Here is a 20,959-nt window from a genome sequence, read left to right on the forward strand (position 1 = left end):
GCAGGAACCCAAGTGGGGACAGACCCAAGAGCCACAGGATGGGAGCAGTTATTATGACACATAATTGACATTTATGGAGCAAATAATAAGTCCTACAGAACACTCACCATGTAGGCTTTATCTCATATTTTCATCTAGATTTCAGCCAAATATATCCTTTCTCATCTTGGGGTTACCAAATGGGCAAATCTAATGGGTTAGGCCCAATCCAGCCTCTGGCCTCCAGCCCCCACAAACACAGGCCCAGGTCAGGGGCCAAGGTGGCAGGGGGAAACTCCAGCAAGACCCCACTCTCTCACCCCTCAGCAGGTGTGTAAGCAGCTATGCACACAGGAAGCAGCACAGCACAGCCCACGCTGAGGATCTCCGTGTACACACACAGATGTGTTCCCCCTCCTGTGATGCCAGCACCAACACCTGCATGCTCACATGCCACCACACACACGCATGCACATGCTGGGGACATGGCAGACAGGCCCTCTGCCACAGCCCCAACCCCCTTATCCTGCTGTTGCTGGGAACTTGACACCCAGTGCTAATCCTCATGCCCCCGAGGGCAAGGACTGAAGCAGGGACAGGGCATATCTAGAGGGTGCCAGAGGAGCACCGGGGCACAGGCACAGCCATGTGGGGACAGTAGCCCCTAAGACTATGACACCCCCACCCCTGCTGGAAGAAACATCCCACCAGGACAGAAAGAAATGGAGCCCCTGCATCACAAAGGGGTGTGAATTCCCCTCTCCCCTAAATCTCCCTGGACCCCAGAACCCAGCTCACCTGCTCACCTCCCTCCCCATCCCCAGCCCACCAGGAACCATCTGCAAGCTGCACCATCTAGAGCCCAAGTAGAGAAGGAAGGCTCTTCCCAGGAGCAGGGCACGCCAGCCCTGGCCCAGAGCCCCTCACACCCTCAGAGAGGAGGGCACGGCTGGGATGGAGGAGGGGGCCAGCAGGAACAGCCCCAGGCCTCGCTGTTCTCTATGGCTTTTTATTCCTATGTGATTCTACTGCTCACTCATATAGGGATTGGAGCCGTGGTGCACGGCGGGGGCAGCCAGCGGAGGGCTCGAACACTGAACAAGGGGGCCCAAGGAGAGCCAGGACAGCGGCCCCACCCTCTCCCAGTGCAGTCTGCTAGCCTGGCTAAGGAAGCCCTTCCTCTGTTGCTCCCCTCCCCACTGGCCTCTTCCCAGCCAGCCGTAACAGGAGAAGGGGAGAGGGGCTGCTGGACCCCACCACTGCTCTGACCCGACCCACCATCCCAGCACTGGAGACCCCCACTGCAGGCTGGCACCAGGAACTGGACTGTGTTCCCAGAGGAACAGCTAAAGGCTCTGGGGGCAGGGAGTGGTTCAGCCTGGGAAAATGGGTCTGGCACAAGGAAACAACACCCAGTGTCCTGTGTGGCTGGGGGTAACCCCTGGATAAAGAGGGGTTTATCAACCAAAGAAAGTACAGTCTGGCTAAGGGCCGTCCAAAGACAGAAAGAAGTCCTTGGTGGCAGGCAGTAAGCATGTGCCCAGAGAGGCACACATCACAGGGTGGAGAGACCTCAGCAGGGATGCCACAGGGGAGAGTGACAGTTGGATGGGTGGCCAGTCCCTCCCAGACCTCACAGACTAAAGTTCTTATGCCTGTCCTCCCTGGGGTCTCTGCTCACCCACATCGAGCATGTTGGGAGCCACACTCAACCCTCCCAAGCTCCTGTTTAAGTGAAGCAAGTGCCCTGCAGAGATGGGTATGGAGAACTCCTGCAGGGCCCTGGCACAGGGGCTGCTGCCCAACACCATTCCCCTTCCCGGCAGCTCCCCGCTAACCTTTGCTGTGAGGAAAGAAGCACTGAGAACCCATAGTGTGGTCCTTTTTATTTTCAGTCCTTCCTGTTTCACCCCACAAAAGAAACAGGCTCAGGAGCTGAGCAGAGGGGCTGCCTGGGGGAAAACACTGGGAGCAGCAAATTGGCCTAGGAGCTCGTCCTGGTCCTCAGGGGTACCTGCTGCCAGGGCTGAAAAAGTAGGGGTGGAAGAGAACCCCCATCTGCCTGTCTGGTTGGGGAGTTGGACACAAAGCAGAGGCCCTGGTTGGGAGGTGTGAGGGCCAACCATGTAGCTAGGGCCAAGGAGAGGAGAGGCCCTAAATCCTGGGGAGGCCCTGGGGACCAAACCCGGTCTGCTCCAGGATGCTGCCCTGCAGGCCTCCTCTAGGTTCCCAAAACATGACCTACAATATCACCGTGGCTGCAGGAACAGGAGGTGGGCATCCATGACATTGGTGCTAGTCAGCCCCGTGTGCAGCAGGTGTGCCCCACCCTGGAAGCGACAGAAGAAGGTATGTGAGTCATTGTGGGCTAGGAAGGTGGCCACGTCCAGACCCTGGGCGGCGGCCTGGCTGGTAAGCTCAGGCCTGACCCAGGCCCCGGCTGCCTCTGTGGGCCCATCCTGCCCATCAGTGCCACCGCTCAAAAACAGCACATCAATAGGCCCCAACGGCCACCGTCCCAGCTCTGCTCCAACACGTAGGGCCAGTTCCTGGTTCCGGCCACCCTTGCCTGAGCCCTGCAACTGCACTGTGGGCTCACCACCAGCCAGCAAGCAGACTGGGCCCCGAGTGCCCACCATGGCCTCCAGAGCCTCCTTCAGCTGCAGGTCTGGGAGCTGCAGCTCAGCCGCCAGTTCATAGAGTTGTTCATCCTCCTCCACAGAGGCTCCAGCCCCAGGCATGGTAAGGCGGGTTCCAGCCACTCGGGCCAGCAGTGCATAGAACTGGGCTACACTTTTCACATCTCCCTGCATGGCTGTGCTCAGCACCACAGCCCTGTATCCCAGCGCCTCAGCCTGCTTCTGAGCCTCAGCCAGTGCCAGTGCATTGGAGCCAATGATCACATTGAGGACGTGACCACAGGTGTGTGGCCCATGGGGGTCAGAGTCAGCCCGAGCCAGCACAGTCTTCACAGAACGTGGCAGGGCAGCACGAAGGCCATAGCGATTGAGGATGTGCAGGCAATCTTGCACACTGTGGATGCTGGCCACAGTGGGGCCGCTGGCAATCACCTCCACAGGGTCCCCCACCACGTCTGACAGAATCAGGCTCACCACCTGGGGAGGGGTCGCAGAGGCAAGGCTCAGTCCCACCTGGTCCTTGCCCCAGGGCCCATAAGGACAAACTGCCTCCACCTATCCACACGTCCTCACACTACCCAGTGCACTTCCTCACCCACTTCTAGCCCCTCTCAAGTGGGTGTGCAAAACACCTAGCCCTGTGTACTCCTGTACCAGGCCTCTGCCCTTCATCTCCCTCGCACACGTGGGCCTGGCTCCACCAGCCCAGGGCTGCCTGGGGAAGAAGAGACCCACGCACCTGGGCAGGGTAGGCGGCCTGAGCCAGCCCCCCTCCCTTGAGCTGGGACAGGGCCTTCCGGATGGTGTTCAGCTCCTGGATGGTGGCTCCATGGGCCGCGAGCAGCTTGGTGAGTGTCTGCTTCTCCTCCAGTGTGACAGGTGGGATGGGGGCGGGCAGCAGGGCCGAGCCCCCACCTGCAGAGACAATGAAGACGCTGGGCAGAGGGGATGGATGACAAAGGGACTTCCCTACCCGGGGAGCAGGCAGTCAGTGATCATGTTAGGCTAGAAAAGGGGAGGCTAGAAAGAGGGGTTAGGGTGCCCCCGTGTGGACATATAGTGAATGTGTGCACAGTCACCACACCCAGGTTGAACCCTGCTTTGGGGTAGCCCAGGTCCCAGCAGACACTGGAAGAACTATTCCTTAACGGCTTGGAAAAGGAAGCAGACCTAGAGGAGACAGCGGAGAACGAGGGTGGAGACTCTGAGGGAGCTGGAAACCAGGGTTCTAGCCCCAGGTGACAATGGTACAGACAGCAGCAACAGAGACATTTTCCTGGCAAGGCCTGAGTGAGGTGCTCCCTGGGTGCCCTCTCATGGTTATCCAACAAGGTCAGTCAAGGAGAGGACCCCACAGCTCACAGGAGGCCACCAAGGAGTCAGCCATCCGGGCTCTTTACTGCTCCCTTGTCCTGTAACCTTGAGAGCTCAGACCAACAGCTTCTTGCAGGCCTGGTATTTGGAAACCCCCACCCCCCATCCACACACTGTCCTGAGCCAATCTGGCACCCACACCTGAGATGAGCACGAGCAGCAGGTCATCAGCTGTGAGGCCTTCAGCCAGGTGCCGGATGGCCAGAGCAGCCCGCAGGGCATCTCGGTCCGGCAGGTTGTTCTCCGCGCCCTCGAATACCTGGACACGGCTGTGTGGCTTCAACAGCATCTCCCTCAGGGGAGAGAGAACGGAGAGCAAGATATAGGGTGGGCTCCTCTTCCCACCTGATTTCCCAGATGTACAGGTGAAGGGCACATTAAAAAGGACACCCACTGACACCCACCCTGGAGCCAGGCCAGTCCTAGAAGAAAATGGAAGCTGGTGAAGGAAGGAAGCCCCGATCCAGCCTGAGTCTGGGCCCAGGTTCCCCTCCACATAGGAGCAGCCCCCCAAGGCTCCTTACTGCTTGCCAGCACTCTCCATGGCAGCACGGATCCCCTTGGGAACGCTGATCACGCCCTGCACAAGATGCTGGCCCAATAGCTCCTCAGCTGCAGCTGCCATGCCCAGGACAGCCTTGCCAAAGCCCACCAGGTAGAGGTTTTGCTGCAGCTGAAAGCTCCGGTCCCGCACCTTCAGCTGCCCGCTGTCAGGGTCCAAAGACAGTGCCCGCTGCAGCATGGGGCCCGGCAGCACAGCACCCACAGCGCTCTCAAACAGCTGCCGTGCCTGCTCTGCCAGGGCCATGCTACTGGCCAGCCGGGCCAATGGGCCCCCCCAAAGGAGTGGGCTCAAGGGGGCTCGGGCCAAGTGACGCAGGACCTGCAGGGCTGCAGCCATGCCCCACTGCTCTCAGCACCACCTGGCATCCATGGCTGCCTAGCGGGAAGAAAGCACTAGTTAGACCGTTGCAAGGCCAGACAGGAGGCTCCCCACAGCCACGGCTCTGAGGGCTCAGGGCCAGTGGACCCCACAGCTGCTGCTGCAAGAATGGGCCATCTGCCAGTCCAAGGAGATTTCCTAAGGCCCACAGCTGCCTGATCTCACTCCAGTCTTCTGAGCCCAGGCCTGCCACCCAACCATGTCCTCCTCTTCCACAGGCCACACGCCAGCCCTCTGGACACTCTGCCCAGAGTCCAGAGGTCCTGTTAGCTGAGCCCTCCTCCGAGATCACCCCCTTCAGCTGAGAGCTAATCATTCACAGAAGAAGAAATTACTATCAGTGGGCTCCCACCCCACCCCTTTTCCACCCCCTGCACTTCTGAGCCTTGCCCGGGGCAACGCCCCTTTCTGGCACTCCTTCCTTGCCTCTTTACCATTTCTGTTGCTACAAAGCTGCTGGCTGTCCCACCAACTGACCTTGAGCCCAGTGACCTCCAGCCTGCTCTTTTTTTAAATTTATTTATTTTTGGCTGTGTTGGGTCTTTGTTGCTGCACATGGTCTTTGTTGCGGCGAGCGGGGGCTACTCTTTGTTGCCGTGCGCGGGCTTCTCATTGCAATGGCTTCCCTTGTTGCAGAGCACGGGCTCTAGGCACACGGGCTTCAGTAGTTGTGGCTCGCGGGCTCTAGAGCGCACAGCCTGCTCTATTTCATTAGCTCATGGGTCTGGGCTGAGGAGCCTGGAAAGGCTAGGACTGTGTAAGGAGGCTGTAGGTTTGCTGGGACACCGACAGGCAGGTCCAAGCACATCCTCGGGGCACACAGCCCAAAGAATCCCAGCACTCAGGGTCAGTCCAGCAACAGGTTCAGGTTCAAATCAGAAGTGGCAGGGGCTTCCCTGGTGGCGCAGTGGTTGAGAGTCCGCCTGCCAATTCAGGGGACACGGGTTCGTGCCCCGGCCCAGGAAGATCCCACATGCCACGGAGCGGCTGGGCCCGTGAGCCATGGCTGCTGAGCTTGCGCGTCCGGAGCCTGTGCTCCGCGACAGGAGAGGCCACAACAGAGAGAGGTCTGCGTACCGCAAAAAAAAAAAAAAAAAAAGTGGCAGCAAAGCCTGGCTCATAGTAGAACCCTGAAGAAGTCCTTAGACGCCACATGACCCCACATGACATTGGGCCCAATCTGCAAGACAGAAAAGGACGCCCTTCCACCTACATGGTCAGACCCACCCATGCCAAGAACATGCCTTTGGCTCTGACATAACAAGTCTTAGGTCACACCACCCACAGGGGTCAGAGCAGCATGGCTGGAGTAGGCAAAGGGCAGGCTTCCCCAGCTGAGGCCAAATAGTCATTTTCCCTACTGGGCACAGTAAAGGCTAAAAAAGTTTTAAGGTGAAGGTCAAGAGGCTGTAGCGGAGTTTAGGGACAATAAAGCCCCAAAGGGCTCATCTGTAAAAAGGCAGTACTTTAATAAATGCCCACCATAAATGCTGCTAGCTGACTGCAGCAGCAAGTGCGGACAGAGCAGGGGAAGGAGGCTGGGAATCAGGCTCCAGCTCTACCACAGGGACAGCTCCATTTCTCTCACTGGGTCTCATGAGCAAAATGAGAGGTGAGATGAGACTAAGGCTCTCCCCTTGACATCCCTGGGCTCTCTGAAGCTGTCCACTGTTAACACTGAAAATCTGGACTCCAAACACCACTTTATCCCACACTCAAAAAACCTGGCAACTTCTAGCCTCTGGCCACTTAGCCTACATGGAGCTCAGCTTTCCTACAAGAGAAGACAAACCGCGTCTGACTTCAGCTGTGAAAGGGAACACAGGGGCCGCTGCCATGGGGACTCAAAACGGGCCCAGCTGTTGCCGGGGGCCCATTAGGATTGGCGCTAAAAGCAGCATAGGGAGCGATAGCTGATTTTGACAGTCTGGGCGAAATTTGTTACCTGTTTCCCTGATGGATACAGGCCTAGAGGATACCAGCTTTGCCACTGGATATCAGAGCCCAGGGCAGGGGGCGCCCAAGAGTAAGGTAGCCAGAGAAAATACCGGACGTCCAGTTAAATTTGAATTTCAGATAAATTAGGAATTTTTTAAAATGTAAATACGTTCCGTACAATATTTGGGACATACCTATACTAAAAAATTATTTGTTGTCTATCTAAAAATTCAAGTTTAACTGGACGCCCTGAATTTTTTTTTTGCCAAATCCAGCAAACCTACTCGTGACACCGCCTCTCCTAAACTCCCCGGCCCTCCAGCAAGAAACCCGGAAATATCGAGCGGACTCTCCCTCACTCCTCCCAGCCACAAAGCGAGGCTGGAGCCCTTTCCGGCCTTCGCCTGCTCGCCCAGCCCCGGAAATAGCGTCACCCTCAAGCCGGAACCTCTGGCTTTCGTGAGGTAAATGGCGGCCGCGTAACGTCCGGTGTACTGTCCGAGAAATAGGGCCCGCTGACGCCTGGGCCCACTGTTGCCGGGCCCAGTGGTTCTGTGGGCCCTCGCTGCGCGGACTTACCGCAACAGCATTCAGGGTCGCGTCTTCCAGCCTCGGGAACCGGAAGTGCTTTTGGGGGCGGGGCGGAATCCGGAAGTATGGGGTGGGTGGGGCGCCTGTGGCGGGAGGCCGGGGGGAGCGGGGGTCGGTGGCGGGGGGAGCGGGGGTCGGTGGCAGCGGGAGCCAGGACGGCGACTCGGGCATTGACTCTGCCCTGACCGCCAAGAGGCCTGGTTAGAGTCACCTTCAGGACTCGGTGTCTTCATCTCTACAATGGGATAATAATCGCCGATTTCTATAATCCGTCTCCTCTTTTATTCTGTAGGATTCAACCAGTCGCAGATACATTCCGACCTCCTGTTAGGTGCCAGGCACTGGACTAAGCAAACAGGCTGAGAATCACTACTTACCCACAACACACCCTTCCTGGGGCCAGATGATGTCATCCCCGTCCCTCACCGCTATAATTCTACAGTTCATTCGTGTTCCCCGCCTTCTCTCTTGAGCGACCAAATCACGGCTCTGACTCAGCAAGAGAGTTCTAGTCCGTGATTCTCGAACACACAAGGCACGTGTAAACACAAAGGACCCTAGGCCTCCCACACTGTCCCTGCTCTCACGCTGGGCCCGGCTTGATACCTTCCCGCAGTCAAAAGACAACTGGGCTTCCCTGGTGGTGTAGTGGTTGGGAGTCCGCCTGCCGATTCAGGAGACATGGGTTCGTGCCCCGGTCCAGGAAGATCCCACATGCCGTGGAGCGGCTGGGCCCATGAGCCATGGCCGCTGAGCCTGCACGTCCGGAGCCTGTGCTCCGCAGCGGGAGAGGCCACAACAGTTAGAGGCCCGCGTACCGAAAAAAAAAAAAAAAAAAAAGACAAGTCCTGACCAGACACAAAAACACAGAAGAGTATATTGTTTTACTGATGTCTTCTTGGGACAAATAACACAACAGATCTCCTAAAAGTCTTAAAACATATTTCTCCCCACCTGCTCTTTTTAGTAGCTGCCACATCTCCCCTTTCCTCTCCAAACCATGCTCTGCTCTTGTCAAGAACTCCTCCTCCCCACTTCCTAGCTATCTCCCCGGATTTTTCTTTCCTGTTGTAATAGAGGACCTTTCATTCCCTATCAACTTCTCCCAAGTGCTTCCCCACCCCATCATCAAAACAAAGGCAACTTCAGAAGGATCTGCCCTCTTTAGGCGTGGGGAGATTGTAAATACTTAAAATTGCAGTTTTTCCTTGCTTATAGTAAGCTGTCTTCGTCCATCCATGCATTTATTAATTTCTCCAACATTCAACAAACATTTCCTGAGTGCCTTCTAGGTGGGCCAAATGCTCTAGCTGCTGGGATGAGTAAGCAGTGGTACTTTTAGCTGGGAAACTTACTCTGCTTTTGTAATTACGTTCCCACGCTTGGGGGGATGGGGAGTGTAAATTTGAGCATCTCTCATTATTTAGTCCCAGGGACTCATAAACAGACACCATTTACTGTGCCAGTGCTGTTCTGTCAGATTGTTAACAGGAGAATAATTATATCCATTTTTTTAATCCCACCCCACATCCCACCCCACAGCTACTCACAATATGCATTTAACAACAAGGTTTAGATGCCCACTGGACTGTGAGCCCCTGGAAGGTGGTAATTTGGTCCAATTAATATTTGTATTTCCACTGCCTTGCATAGGACCAGGCACAAATACAAGCTGGAATTTTTTTTTTTTTTTTTAATGAATTAACGGTGGGAATTCCCTGGCAGCCTATTGGTTAGGACTGGGTGCTTTCACTGCCGGGGCCCAGGTTTGATCCCTGGTTGGGGAACTGGAATCCTGCAAGCCGAGTGGCTTGGCCAAAAAAAAAAAAAGAATTTTTTTTTCAAGAAAACAGTGAAATGCTCAGCTACAAAGTGCTGCAGACCCTAGGTGGAAAGGATTGCACAAAAGGGAAAGAGGTGCTGGTGTGTGGTAGTAGAAGACTTCAATGAGGCAGTGGGATTTGGGTCTAAGAAAACAATGAGGCACATCAGAATGCTTAAACATACTTTGATAGTAGGCATGAATATGTCTACAGTCTTTGTACACTTGGCAATAAGTATCAATGTCAAATGTGACAGACATTTTCGGTCCAAGGAAATAATTGGTTATGTGGACAAAGATGGTATAAGGGAGGAAAAAACTTTTTCCTCTAATCTCTTAGGTTTATTGACTGAGGCCCTACAAATTAAACTGACACATGACAGATTAACAACAGAAAAAGGTTTATTTCATATGGATAGGAGAGGCCTCACAGAAATGACATGAAAACCCCAAAGAAGCCATTAGGCCTGAGAGCTTATGTACTATTTTTAACAAAGAGTGATATTTTTTGGAGATGTGATGAGACAAAAGGGGTTTGAGCTTCTCAGGGCAGTAAATTGTGTGAAGGTAAATATATGAGGGAAACCAATGGAAGATAAGGATTGCTGAAGTAATATTTGTCTGTAAATATTCACCTCAGCGTTAGCTCCCCACCTCCTAGTATGGGGAGGGTGCCTTCCTCATGAAACTGAGCCCCCCAACAGTGGGTTCCTTTTACCAAGTTTATGATTAATCTCTCTATCCAAAACTTTATTCCCTTTCTTGTCCCTTCTGACCTCTATCCCTCTTTTGTCCCCTTTGACCACAATCTGTTGCTAACTGATCACTAATCAACCAGAGTCAGATGACTAAAACTGCTGTTGTAGGTAACTTAGTTGATGTACAAAAATTGCTGTTGTAAATATCATCATTAACATACAAACTCAGGTTGTTTCTCCAGGGCAGGATGAGCTAATAGGCCCCTGAGCCATGAACCACCTGGCCAGAGAATTGTAACCCAGAGATATCATGTCTCCCCAAAATATGATTATGAAATGTCATAGAAATGTCCCAAGACGATAATTAATCCCAGACGATAATTAACCCCAGCTTCTTTGTTCTTTCCCTTTAAAAACACCCCCAACTCAAAGACCAAGATGGACTGAATCTGAGACTTGTCTCCCACTCCCTTGCTTGGCGCCCTGCAATAACCCCTTACTTTGCTGCAAACACCCTCTGTCAGAGTTTAGCTTTCTGTGCCATGGACACAGGAGCCATTGCTCCATAACACTCACAGGAAATTTGTCCTGCTTTTAGGTAAAAAGGAGGAGGGCACAGAGCCCTTCCTGCATCTGCTGTTTCTCATATTCTTTCAACTCAAAAGAATTCTTATGCCAAAGCGGCATATTTGGGGGTGGCATACTCTGATCCCCTTCAATGGACATGAAGAGATATTCAGCCCAGAGATTTTATGAGTATAAAGCAATCTGAACATCCATTGATAAGAGAATTTATACAAATAAGTTATAGTACTTATAAACAGACATTAAAAATAATATAAATTCTAATATTATTAAGGCTATGTACATGCTACTTTTTGTAGCATGACTATTTTATGACTAAAAAGACTGTTGAAAAGGCCATTTAAGTATAATTTAAGCCTTCCTCATTATTCAGGCAAGCCAAAGGAAAGAAGGCTATGGATTGGGGTACATTACTCGTCCCTATTAGGGGAAGGTTTACTGAATTAATTCATTCAGGGTAAGCTTTAATTTAAAGGTTCCCTTTTAGAAAAAAGGAGGAGGTCATTTCTGGGTGATGTTGGGTAGTCAATGACCAGGAAAACGTGGTGTGAATGAAAAATATTGCCTGTCATATTAGTAAACAAAGGATGTTGCAGCCATCAAGCCATCACATTACAGGCACCCCAGCCATGAGCCCTGAGGGAACTCAGGATAGAAAAATAATGCCCACCATCAAATCATCAGACACTGTAGCCCCCCCACCCCATGGTGCACCCTGAGGAAATTCAGGATGAGAAGACACAGGATACTGGCCCCAGGTAGCTGAGGTGCATATCAAAGGAATGATTTCAGTGACCCCAGACTCTTGCATCTTCCCATACATAGAAAAATGCTAAATTCCTTAACTTGAGATATCTGGGTTTCTTTAATTAACAGCACTCTTTTAATGTTCGAACTACCTGGTCTTTGTTGCAAAAACTCTTATATCCTGGCTCCCCCCTTGCCTTTTCGGAGCAGTCTCTCAGAGTTATCTGAGATGCTGTGTCCTGGGCTTAAGTCCTCAGTTTTGTCCACCGAATAAAACATAACACTCAACTTCAACTTTTAGGTTGTGCATTTTTTGTTAGTCAGCGGTGGCAATAATGGCACCCATCCCCTCTAACAGTGATGAATCTCAGGAATTCATCGTGGATAAAGTACTAGGTCCCTGTAAGTCTGAAATATCCCCCTACCCCACACACAAGCTCAACGGGGTCACCAGGGTTAGTGAAGGGTGCAAATTTGGGAGAATGGTGCTAAATCTTGGGCTTTCTGACCTGGAACTTTGCCATAAATAAATCCTGCTCATTAAGGAAGATGATCACAGATGATGTGCTGCCGTTTGAGGTTTCAGATGCCTGAGGAGGTTTGAGGTATTAGTCCATGTCATCAGCACAGCAGAGCCAGCAGTCATACCCCGAAAGCACCCACTTCTCTATCGAAATTTGTCCTGTTGTCTTCCAACCTCAAACCACGGTGGTGGCTAATAGTGTGAACTAAGAATGCCACTACCATATCAGTAAACAAAGGATGTTGCGGCCATCAAACCACCACGTTACAGCCACCCCCCCGATAGTGCAACCTGAGGAGACTCAGGATGAGAAGACATAGGATACTGGGCCCAGATAGCTGAGGTGCATATCAAAGGAATGATTTCAATGAGCCAGACTTTGTATCTTCCCATACATAGAAAAGCACTAAATTCCTTAACTTGAGATGTCTGGTTTTCTTTAATTAACAGCAATCTTTTGATATTCCCACTACCTGGTCTTTGTTGCAAAAACTCCTATAAATCCTGGCTCCTCCCTTACCTCTTGGGAACAGTCCCTAAGAGCTGTCTGAGAACCTGTCTCCCACGTTTAAGTTCGCAGTATGTCCACTGAATAAAACAACTCTCACTCTCGACTTTTAGGTTGTGCATTTTTTTTTCAGTTCACAGATACATAACAACATTGAAGAGGTCAAGAACATTTTGCTGTGTGTATTCACAAACTCAGGAGAGTGTTGTGCACTAATCAATACGGTGAAGCAGGAGCACGAAGCAGAAAGCAGCTTCCACAAGAAATTCTTCGCATTGTTGCAAAAAACTTGGCTCCCTGTGCACTGATGCCGAATAAAAATACAGAGAGACAGAGATCTGGAAGATAAGAAATAGAGAGGGGACTTTCCTGGTGGCGCAGTGGTTAAGAATCCATCGCCAATGCAGGGGAAACGGGTTCAAGCCCTTTTCCTGGAAGATCCCACGTGCCACAGTGCAACTAAACCCGTGTGCCACAACTACTAAGCCTGTGCTCTAGAGCCCGCGAGCCACAACTACTAAGCCCACGTGCCACAACTACTGAAGCCTGCACACCTAGAGCCAATGCTCCGCAACAAGAGAAGCCACAACAATGAGAAGCCCGTGCTCCGCAATGAAGAGTAGCCCCCGCTTGACTCAACTAGAGAAAGCCCGTGCGCAGCAACGAACACCCGATGCAGCCAAAAATAAATAAATTTAAAAAATCAATCAATAAATTTATTTAAAAAGATAAAGAAACAGGCTTTTTTATTTTCTTTGCCAGGCAAAAGACAGACACAGTAGGCCAGTGCCTCAAGAACTGTGCCTCCCTTCCCTGGGGAATTACAGGGAGTCTTATATGGGGAGTTCTCAGTCCGAAGTGAGTGATAAGGATCAAAATGGTGAAGGTCTTGCATTCTTCTTCTTGCATTATTTCAAAACAGTCACCGCTGGCGTCAGGCAACCCGGTTATTTGGTCCATTAGTCTCTGGGTTATCAACCTTCGACCTCCTTTCTGAAATGCAAACAGCTACAAGGGGTGATTTGCTACAAGGGAGTGCAGGATGTAATTCACACAATGTTAAAGAGTGATAGGTTAGCTTTGTGAAGTACGAATCTAGTTACAGACACTACAGATTAGTAACAGTTAAAATAAAACTAGGAGTGATTAACTCTTTCAGGCCAGGTTATGTTTCTTCTCTAGCCTGTTCACTGTTCCCTTCATTTTCTTTGTTCTTAGGAGAGGGAAAACTTCATTTCTATTTTTGCTGCAACAGCATCAGTCTTGGGTTTCTGTGGTGGGGCAGATTTTTATTCCATCAGTTCACATGGCTTCTGGCTGGGGTCCCCCTCCTTTACTGCATTTTAATTATGACCGGACAGAGACAAATGATAGTAGGAATTCAGGACCAGCAGGGGATGTAATATTGGTATAAAACCAAAAATAAAAATAGTGAATATTGGGAAGGGATGTGGGAACAGATGTATATGTATGACTGATTCACTTTGTTATAAAGCAGAAATAAAAAATAATAATAATAATAAAAATAGTGAATATGAATGTGTTCAGACTTTTCTTCAGTAAGGTGAACTCAGTTTGGTTACTTTAATCTGAAAAGTATTGTGAGTTATTATAGTGCCTTCATAACAGAACCTGTAAAAAGTTCTGCCACCTTAAAATCCACTGTGAAAATTAAAAAGTGATTTTTTAAAATGTTTTTTTAATTTATTTATGGCATGTGGGAACCTTAGTCCCCCATCCAGGGATCGAACCCATGCACCCTGCAGTGGATGTGTGGAGTCTTAACCACTGGACCACCAGGCAAGTCCCTGATTTTTTTTTTTTTAATGCAAAACCTGAGATAAGTCAGAGGGTGTCAGTCATCAACTCCAAACTGGAGACAGTGGCCTTCCCGGGGCGGGGTGCTCCTGGTCTCTGTGGCCTCCCTCCCCTTGTCCTTGACATCCTGGACCTGGGGACTCTGTGCCCTCTTCCCTACCATTCAGCCCTTGATGCCTCACAGAGGAGTGGAAGAACTCCCTTGGGGGGCTGCCAGAGTCATCTCTGAAGTGAGCTTTTAGGAGCCCCCTCTCCCACCTCCCCACTCCCCCACCCTACCTTTGTCTCTGTAAGCCTGGATGCTTTTCCAGGGCAGGCCCAAGGTGGGGTGCTCCGGGGGGCCCAGAACTGGAGTGAAGGAAGATGTCGATGGAGGGTTGCTCAGCGGGAGGGAGGTCAGGCAGTCTGGAGGCTGGGTGGAGTGGAGCTGTCCTAAGTAAAGGCTTTAAAACACCCTAGAGCTATTTTTCTTGGGAGGGGTGGGGGAGAATACAAACAAGCAACAGGAAGCCGCTCAGCTGTGACTGATGAGGGCTAGGAAAGCAAGGGAGGTCGGAGTGGCAGAAAGGGTTTTTAAGCCTTTTGAAACAGTTTTATAGTATTAGCGGCAGTGGCTTTAGGCAGTTCTTCCTGGCTGTGGGCAGTCCAGGCTTATCAGGGAAGATTCCATCCCGCCCTTCCAGAACAAGAAGGCATTGTTTACCAACAGTGGACTTTGTTAAATGTGAAGATTGTCTACCCTTTGCCCTGGAAACAGAGCTGGCTCTTTCCAGTTCAGAAGCAGAGTGTGAATCCAGACTGAAATCGCTTCCTAACTGCATGACCTTGGGAAAGTTACTTAACCTCTCAGTCTTCATCATTAAAATGGGGTTAAGAACATTAAATAGGGGCTTCCCTGGTGGCGCAGTGGTTGAGAGTCCGCCTGCCGATGGAGGGGACATGGGTTCGTGCCCCAGTCTGGGAAGATCCCACATGCTGCGGAGCGGCTGGGCCCGTGAGCCATGGCCGCTGGGCCTGCGCGTCCAGAGACTGTGCTCCGCAACGGGAGAGGCCACAACAGTGAGAGGCCCGCGTACCGCAAAAAAAAAAAAAAAGAACATTAAATAAATTATGTGTTTAAAGCACACATAAAGGGACTTCCCTGGTGGTCCAGTGGATAAGACTCCAGGCTTCCACTGAAGGGGAACCGGGTTCAATCACTGGTCGGGGAACTAAGATTCCCACAAGCTGTGCGGTGTGGCCAAAAATAATAATAATAAAAATAAAGTACACGTAGAAAGGCTCACAGTTGTGGCTGGACCAGCTTTACAGGTGTGTGAACTGTGCAGTCACACAGAGAACCAAGGTCAGAAGGTCTGCAATTCTTAACAATTTGTTGAGGAGGAATTTGTAAATTCTTAAGAATTTGTTTTATTTTGTACTGGGTCTGCAAATTATGTAGTCGGTCCTGCTACCAGGGTAAGATGCTGTCTTTTCAACCAGGCCTCCTGGTCCTGGAGTTTCAGGACCTCTCTGAGAAATTCCAGACACTAGGAGAGCCGTGCTACACCCTGGGAGAGGCAGAGGTGGCACTTTAGTTCCCAGGCAGGACTGAGGCTGAGAAAGTTTGAGGCCCCTTCTATGACAGGCATGTCCTGGTCGCTTGGCCCAGAAGAGCTCTTTATCAAGGGGCGTCAAAACCCTAGGCTTGGCTGGCTAACTCAGTATCTTAAGGCCACACTTTGAGTCCTACACAGGCTGATTCCTTGGGGAAAGTGAGCACAGTATGTAATTCAGGAGTGGTACAGGCTGCATGAATTAGATGAAATCAGCCACGGGTTCCTTGCAAAAAAAAATAATTTTTTTAATTAAAAAAATCAAATGTTCTAATCTTTTAAAATCGTTTCCCTGGTGGTGCAGTGGTTAAGAATCTGCCTGCCAATGCAGGGGACACAGGTTAGGGCCCTTGTCTGGGAAAATCCCAGAGGCCTCAGAGCAACTAAGCCCGTGTGCCACAACTACTGAGCCTGCGTTCTAGAGCCCCTGAGCCACAACTACTGAGCCCACATGCCACAACTACTGAAGCCCATGCACCCAGAGCCCATTCTCCGCAACAAGAGAAGCCACCACAATGAGAAGCCCACGTACCACAATGAAGAGTAGCCCCCCACTCGCCACAACTAGAGAAAGTCCATGCGCAGCAATGAAGACCTAACACAGCCAAAAATAAGTTAATTAATAAATTAATTTTTTTAAATTAGTTTCTGCTTTATAACAAAGTGAATCAGTCATACATATACATCTGTTCCCACATCCCTTCCCTCATGCATCTCCCTCCCTCCCACCCTCCCCATCCCACCCCTCCAGGCGGTCGCAAAGCACCGAGCTGATCTCCCTGTGCTCTGTGGCTGCTTCCCACTATCTATCTACCTTACGTTTGGTAGTGTATATATAATATGTCCATGCCTCTCTTTCGCTTTGTCACAGCTTACCCTTCCCCCTCCCCATATCCTCAAGTCCATTCTCAAGTAGGTCTGTGTCTTTATTCCCGATTTGCCCCTAGGTCCTTCATGACTTTTTTTTTTTAAATTCCGTATAAGTTAATTAATAAATTAATTTTTAATTAAAAAAATTTAATCCTTATAAGCATATATTAATTCCATCATCAGAAGGAAAAAAAAAGAAACCAAAAAAGCCAAGAAACCAACAAAAAATAGAAAATATGGGCTTCCCTGGTGGCACAATGGTTGAGAGTCCGCCTGCCGATGCAGGAGACACGGGTTCGTGCCCCAGTCCGGGAGGATCCCACATGCCGCGGAGCGGCTGGGCCCGTGAGCCATGGCCGCTGAGCCTGCACGTCCGGAGCCTGTGCTCTGCAACGGGAGAGGCCACAACAGTGAAAGGCCCGCGAACCGCCAAAAGAATATATATAGAAAAAATATGTTTCAATAAATAAAAACTTGCTGAGGATGCCTATAACTCCACAGAAGAGGTTTTTGTAATTTCCGTTTGATGTAAAATGTTACCTCTGCTCATGGCCACCGTTTATTTCCACTTGATGGTAAGTGAAATGAAGCATTCATTTAGCAAGTCAAGCAATTTGTCAGGTAAGAAGTGGTTACATGTGAACTGGCAATTGAAACATGCTATGCAAAATTACCAAGGGTTGGGATTGTGTTCCAACATTCTGTTTTCCCACTTCGGCAATTAAGCTCACACACACACAGCCTTCCCAAAGAAAAGAGACTCACCTGACTCTGGTTACTGTGAGGGCTTGTGTAAAAAGTTGAGGGGGTAGCAGAAAACCACCCCAAAATGTGCTACTTTCACATGTGGATTGTTTTGAGTTGAAGGCAATTAAGACCCAGCAGACTAAAGAAAAGCTTTTTACCTCTCCCTTAACTGCCTAAGAGAATTTAGATAGGGAACCTGTACCAGAAAGAGAGAGATAATTTTTTATATCAGAAAGACTTACCTGTGTGACATGACAAGCTTTTGTTTACCAGACATTTGCTCTTCTCATCTTCCTGTGAATTGTCTTCCTCCCCTTTGAAGCCCCACACCACTTCCCCCTTCTCCTTAGTTCAGGATGGTATATATTATGCCTCAATTACCTGACTGCCTTTGAGTCTGTCTTTGGGGGGCTGCTGTACATACTTACGTAATTGAATGTGATACTTACTCTGTCTTATGTCAATGTAATTAGACCAGTCGATGAACCTAGAAGGGAGGAAGGGAACATTTTTCCTCCCAAACAAACTTATTCAAGCTCCAGGGAGGCCCCACTGGGCATTCTAACTCAGAAATTTATCTCAAAGAATTGGAATTTGTATGGAGTCCTCAGTTTTGGAAAGAAGATATATTGTTTAGGTCACTTTAAACTGCAGCATGAAATGTAGAAATTTAACAAATGGTTCAATCTCGATTCTATTATGGTAATCATTTCACATTTTTGTATAAGTGTATCAAATCATCCTGTTGTACACCTTAAACTTGCCACAATGTTATGTCAATTATCTCAATAAAGCTGGAAAAAAAAGAAAACAAAAACCGTATCCAACTAGCTTAAACAATAAGGAAAAATTGTTATTTCAACAACAAGTGATCTCAAGGTAGAATGGCTGTACGTTAGCTGTATAGATCACAAGGACCCTGTGTTAGTTTCCTAGGGCTGTCATAACAAAGTCACACAAACTGGGTGGCTTAAAACAATGGAATTGGGGGCTTCCCTGGTGGCGTGGTGGTTGAGAGTCCGCCTGCCGATGCAGAGGACACAGGTTCGTGCCCCGGGCCGGGAGGATACCACATGCCACGGAGCGGCTGGGCCCGTGAGCCATGGCCGCTGAGCCTGCGCGTCCAGAGCCTGTGCTCCGCAACGGGAGAGGCCACAACAGTGAGAGGCCCGCGAACCGCCAAAAAAAAAAAAAAAAAACAATGGAATTTTATTGTCTCACAGTTCTGGAGGCTAGTAGCCCAAAATCAAGTTGTCAGCAGGGCCATACTCCCTCTGAAACCTGTAGGATAGACTCCAATCTCTGCTTCCATTGTTACATGGCCATCTTCTTTGTGTCTCTCATCCTACAAGAACACCAGTCATACTGGATTTAGGAACCACACTACTCCAGTATGACCTTAACTGATTATATCTGCAACAACCCTATTTTCAAATATGGTCACATTCTGGGGTACTGGGGGTAAGGACTTCAATATATCTTTTAGGGGGGACACAATTCAACTCATAACATTCTCTGTCCATCTTTCTGCTCTGCCATTCTCAACCTGTTGCTACCTTTAGGCTGCTCTCTCCATGGTCCAGCCTGGCTATAGCACTCCCAGGCATCACAACCAGCACAACAGTGTCTTTCAGATGAAGAGGGCGCATCTTTTCCTTTTACCTCTTTTAGAAGCAAAGAAATCTTTCCAAGACCCCTCCCCCAGCAGACTTGCTCTCATGTCTCATTAGCAAAAATTTCATCATATGTGCATGCCTGACACCATCACTGGGAAGAGGAACAAGACCACTCATCGTGATTGACTTGGACCAGCAGTTCTCAAATTTGAACCTGTATCAGCATCACCTGGAGAGCTTGTTATAACACATTGCTGGGCCCTATCCCCAGAGCTTCTGGGTCAGTAGGTCTAGCGTGAGGTCTGAGAATCTGAATTTTTTAAACATTTTATTGAATTATAGTTGATTTACAATGTTGTGTTAATTTCTGTTGTACAGCAAAGTGATTCAGATATGTGTGTGTGTATAAACTACTTTTTAATATTCTTTTCCATTATGGTTTATCACAGGATATTGAATATTGAGAATTTGAATTTTTGATGATTGGAACTCTTCAGGTGAGACTGATGCTGCTGGTCCTGGGACCACAATTTGAGAACCAGTGGTTTAGACTAATCAGGTTTTATCTCAGAGGTCTGGGCTTAACTCTTGGGAAAAGCATTGCCACTCAGAGAAGGGAGGATATCTTGGACAAAATCAGGATTCATCAGAAAGGAACAAGAGAAGAAAACTGTTGGTTAGGCAACCAGTAGTGTCTGCCATACAGTGGCCAAAGAACAGGCAGAAAGAGAGTAGGAGTGTGTCTAGACAGGCGGGAAGAAAGTCAGAATGGAATGATGTCAAGGGAAGCATGGAGAAAAGATTCAGGGAGAGAATGATCAAGACTGTTAATGACATAGATAGGGTCAGGAAGGAAAGCACTGAAAAGTGACCACTGTATTGGACAACCAGAAGATCTTTATTGATCTTAGCAAGAGCAATTTTATTTTTTAGACGGCACATGAGAACAATTATACAAAATACGAAGTTATTTATATATCATTATCTGCCACTGATGCCAAGTGCTAGAGCTAATTCCTAGCATTGGGATTGGTTTTCCTGGAATCCAGGTAGCTAGGTGACTGTTAAGAGGAGGCAATGGGGTTTTGATTTATTGCTGAACAGTAAAGTTTACTGAGACAGAACCCAGTGTTCTGAGCTCAAGTTCAAACACAGCCACATCCTGAGACCTAAGTTACAGACAGACAAGAGGTCATGATTATGGGACAAATGTTTGCATATCCTCCTCTATTTGCTGGTCCACACGTCTCCACATATGTTCAGATATGTCTACTTACCCAATCAATTCCCACCTCTTCCTATCTCGGCACATTTACCGTCTAGCTTTGTAAGCAACTGTCTGCAGGAAGCAACTCTGTGCAGGAAGCAGCTCTTTGCAGGAGCCTTTTTGTCTTGTCACTTTAGCAAAACTATATTTTAACTAACCTTCACACCAGGTGCCCCCCATGCTTAACTAGCCTCCAGCCCAACCACACCTTTTAAGTCTTTTGATCACACAATGCCTTGCCTAATCTATTGACTCTTTTCTTAGATTAAAGAAGTAGAAATGGGGCTTCCCTGGTGGCGCAGTGGTTGAGAACCTGCCTGCCAATGCAGGGGACACGGGTTCGAGCCCTGGTCTGGGAAGATCCCACATGCCGTGGAGCAACTAGGCCCATGAGCCACGACTACTGAGCCTGTGCGTCTGGAGCCTGTGGTCCCAAGAAGAAAGGCCGCGATAGTGAGAGGCCCGCGCACCACGATGAAGAGTGGACCCTGCTTGCCGCAACTAGAGAAAGCCCTTGCACAGAAACGAAGACCCAACACAGCCAAAAATAAATAAATAAATAAATAAATAAATTTTAAAAATAGAAAAAAGAGGTAGAAATGAAGAATAATGAACAGATAACTAGATCTTTCCCCCAGCTTTCCCTTCAGTAATCCTGCAAGCAAACTACATGAACAAGGTAGCATCTAAAAGGGGACT

At 49.4% G+C, this 20,959-nt stretch overlaps 1 protein-coding gene across 3 annotated transcripts; it reads right to left on the reverse strand.

Moving 5' to 3' along the window:
• Positions 1–836: 836 nt before the first annotated feature.
• GLYCTK (glycerate kinase) lies at positions 837–7,494 on the reverse strand. Of its 3 annotated transcripts, none has more exons than XM_081247005.1 (5): positions 7,453–7,494; positions 4,517–4,932; positions 4,134–4,285; positions 3,358–3,533; positions 837–3,095 (listed from the first exon to the last, which is right to left on the reverse strand). In XM_081247005.1, exons 2-5 carry the CDS (start codon positions 4,891–4,893, stop codon positions 2,229–2,231), a joined length of 1,572 nt encoding a protein of 523 aa, XP_081103131.1. In that variant the 5' UTR covers positions 4,894–4,932; positions 7,453–7,494; the 3' UTR covers positions 837–2,228. The 3 variants fall into 3 exon arrangements, with proteins under 3 accessions (XP_081103131.1, XP_081103132.1, XP_081103133.1); XM_081247006.1 differs by lacking the exon at positions 7,453–7,494 and adding an exon at positions 7,308–7,439; XM_081247007.1 differs by lacking the exons at positions 3,358–3,533; positions 7,453–7,494 and having other exon boundaries at positions 2,799–3,095; positions 4,517–5,179.
• Between the last annotated feature and the right edge of the window lie 13,465 nt (positions 7,495–20,959).

This window comes from Mesoplodon bidens, assembly GCF_964165515.1.
Source record: "Mesoplodon bidens genome assembly, chromosome: 10".
Classification (NCBI taxonomy): domain Eukaryota; kingdom Metazoa; phylum Chordata; class Mammalia; order Artiodactyla; family Ziphiidae; genus Mesoplodon; species Mesoplodon bidens.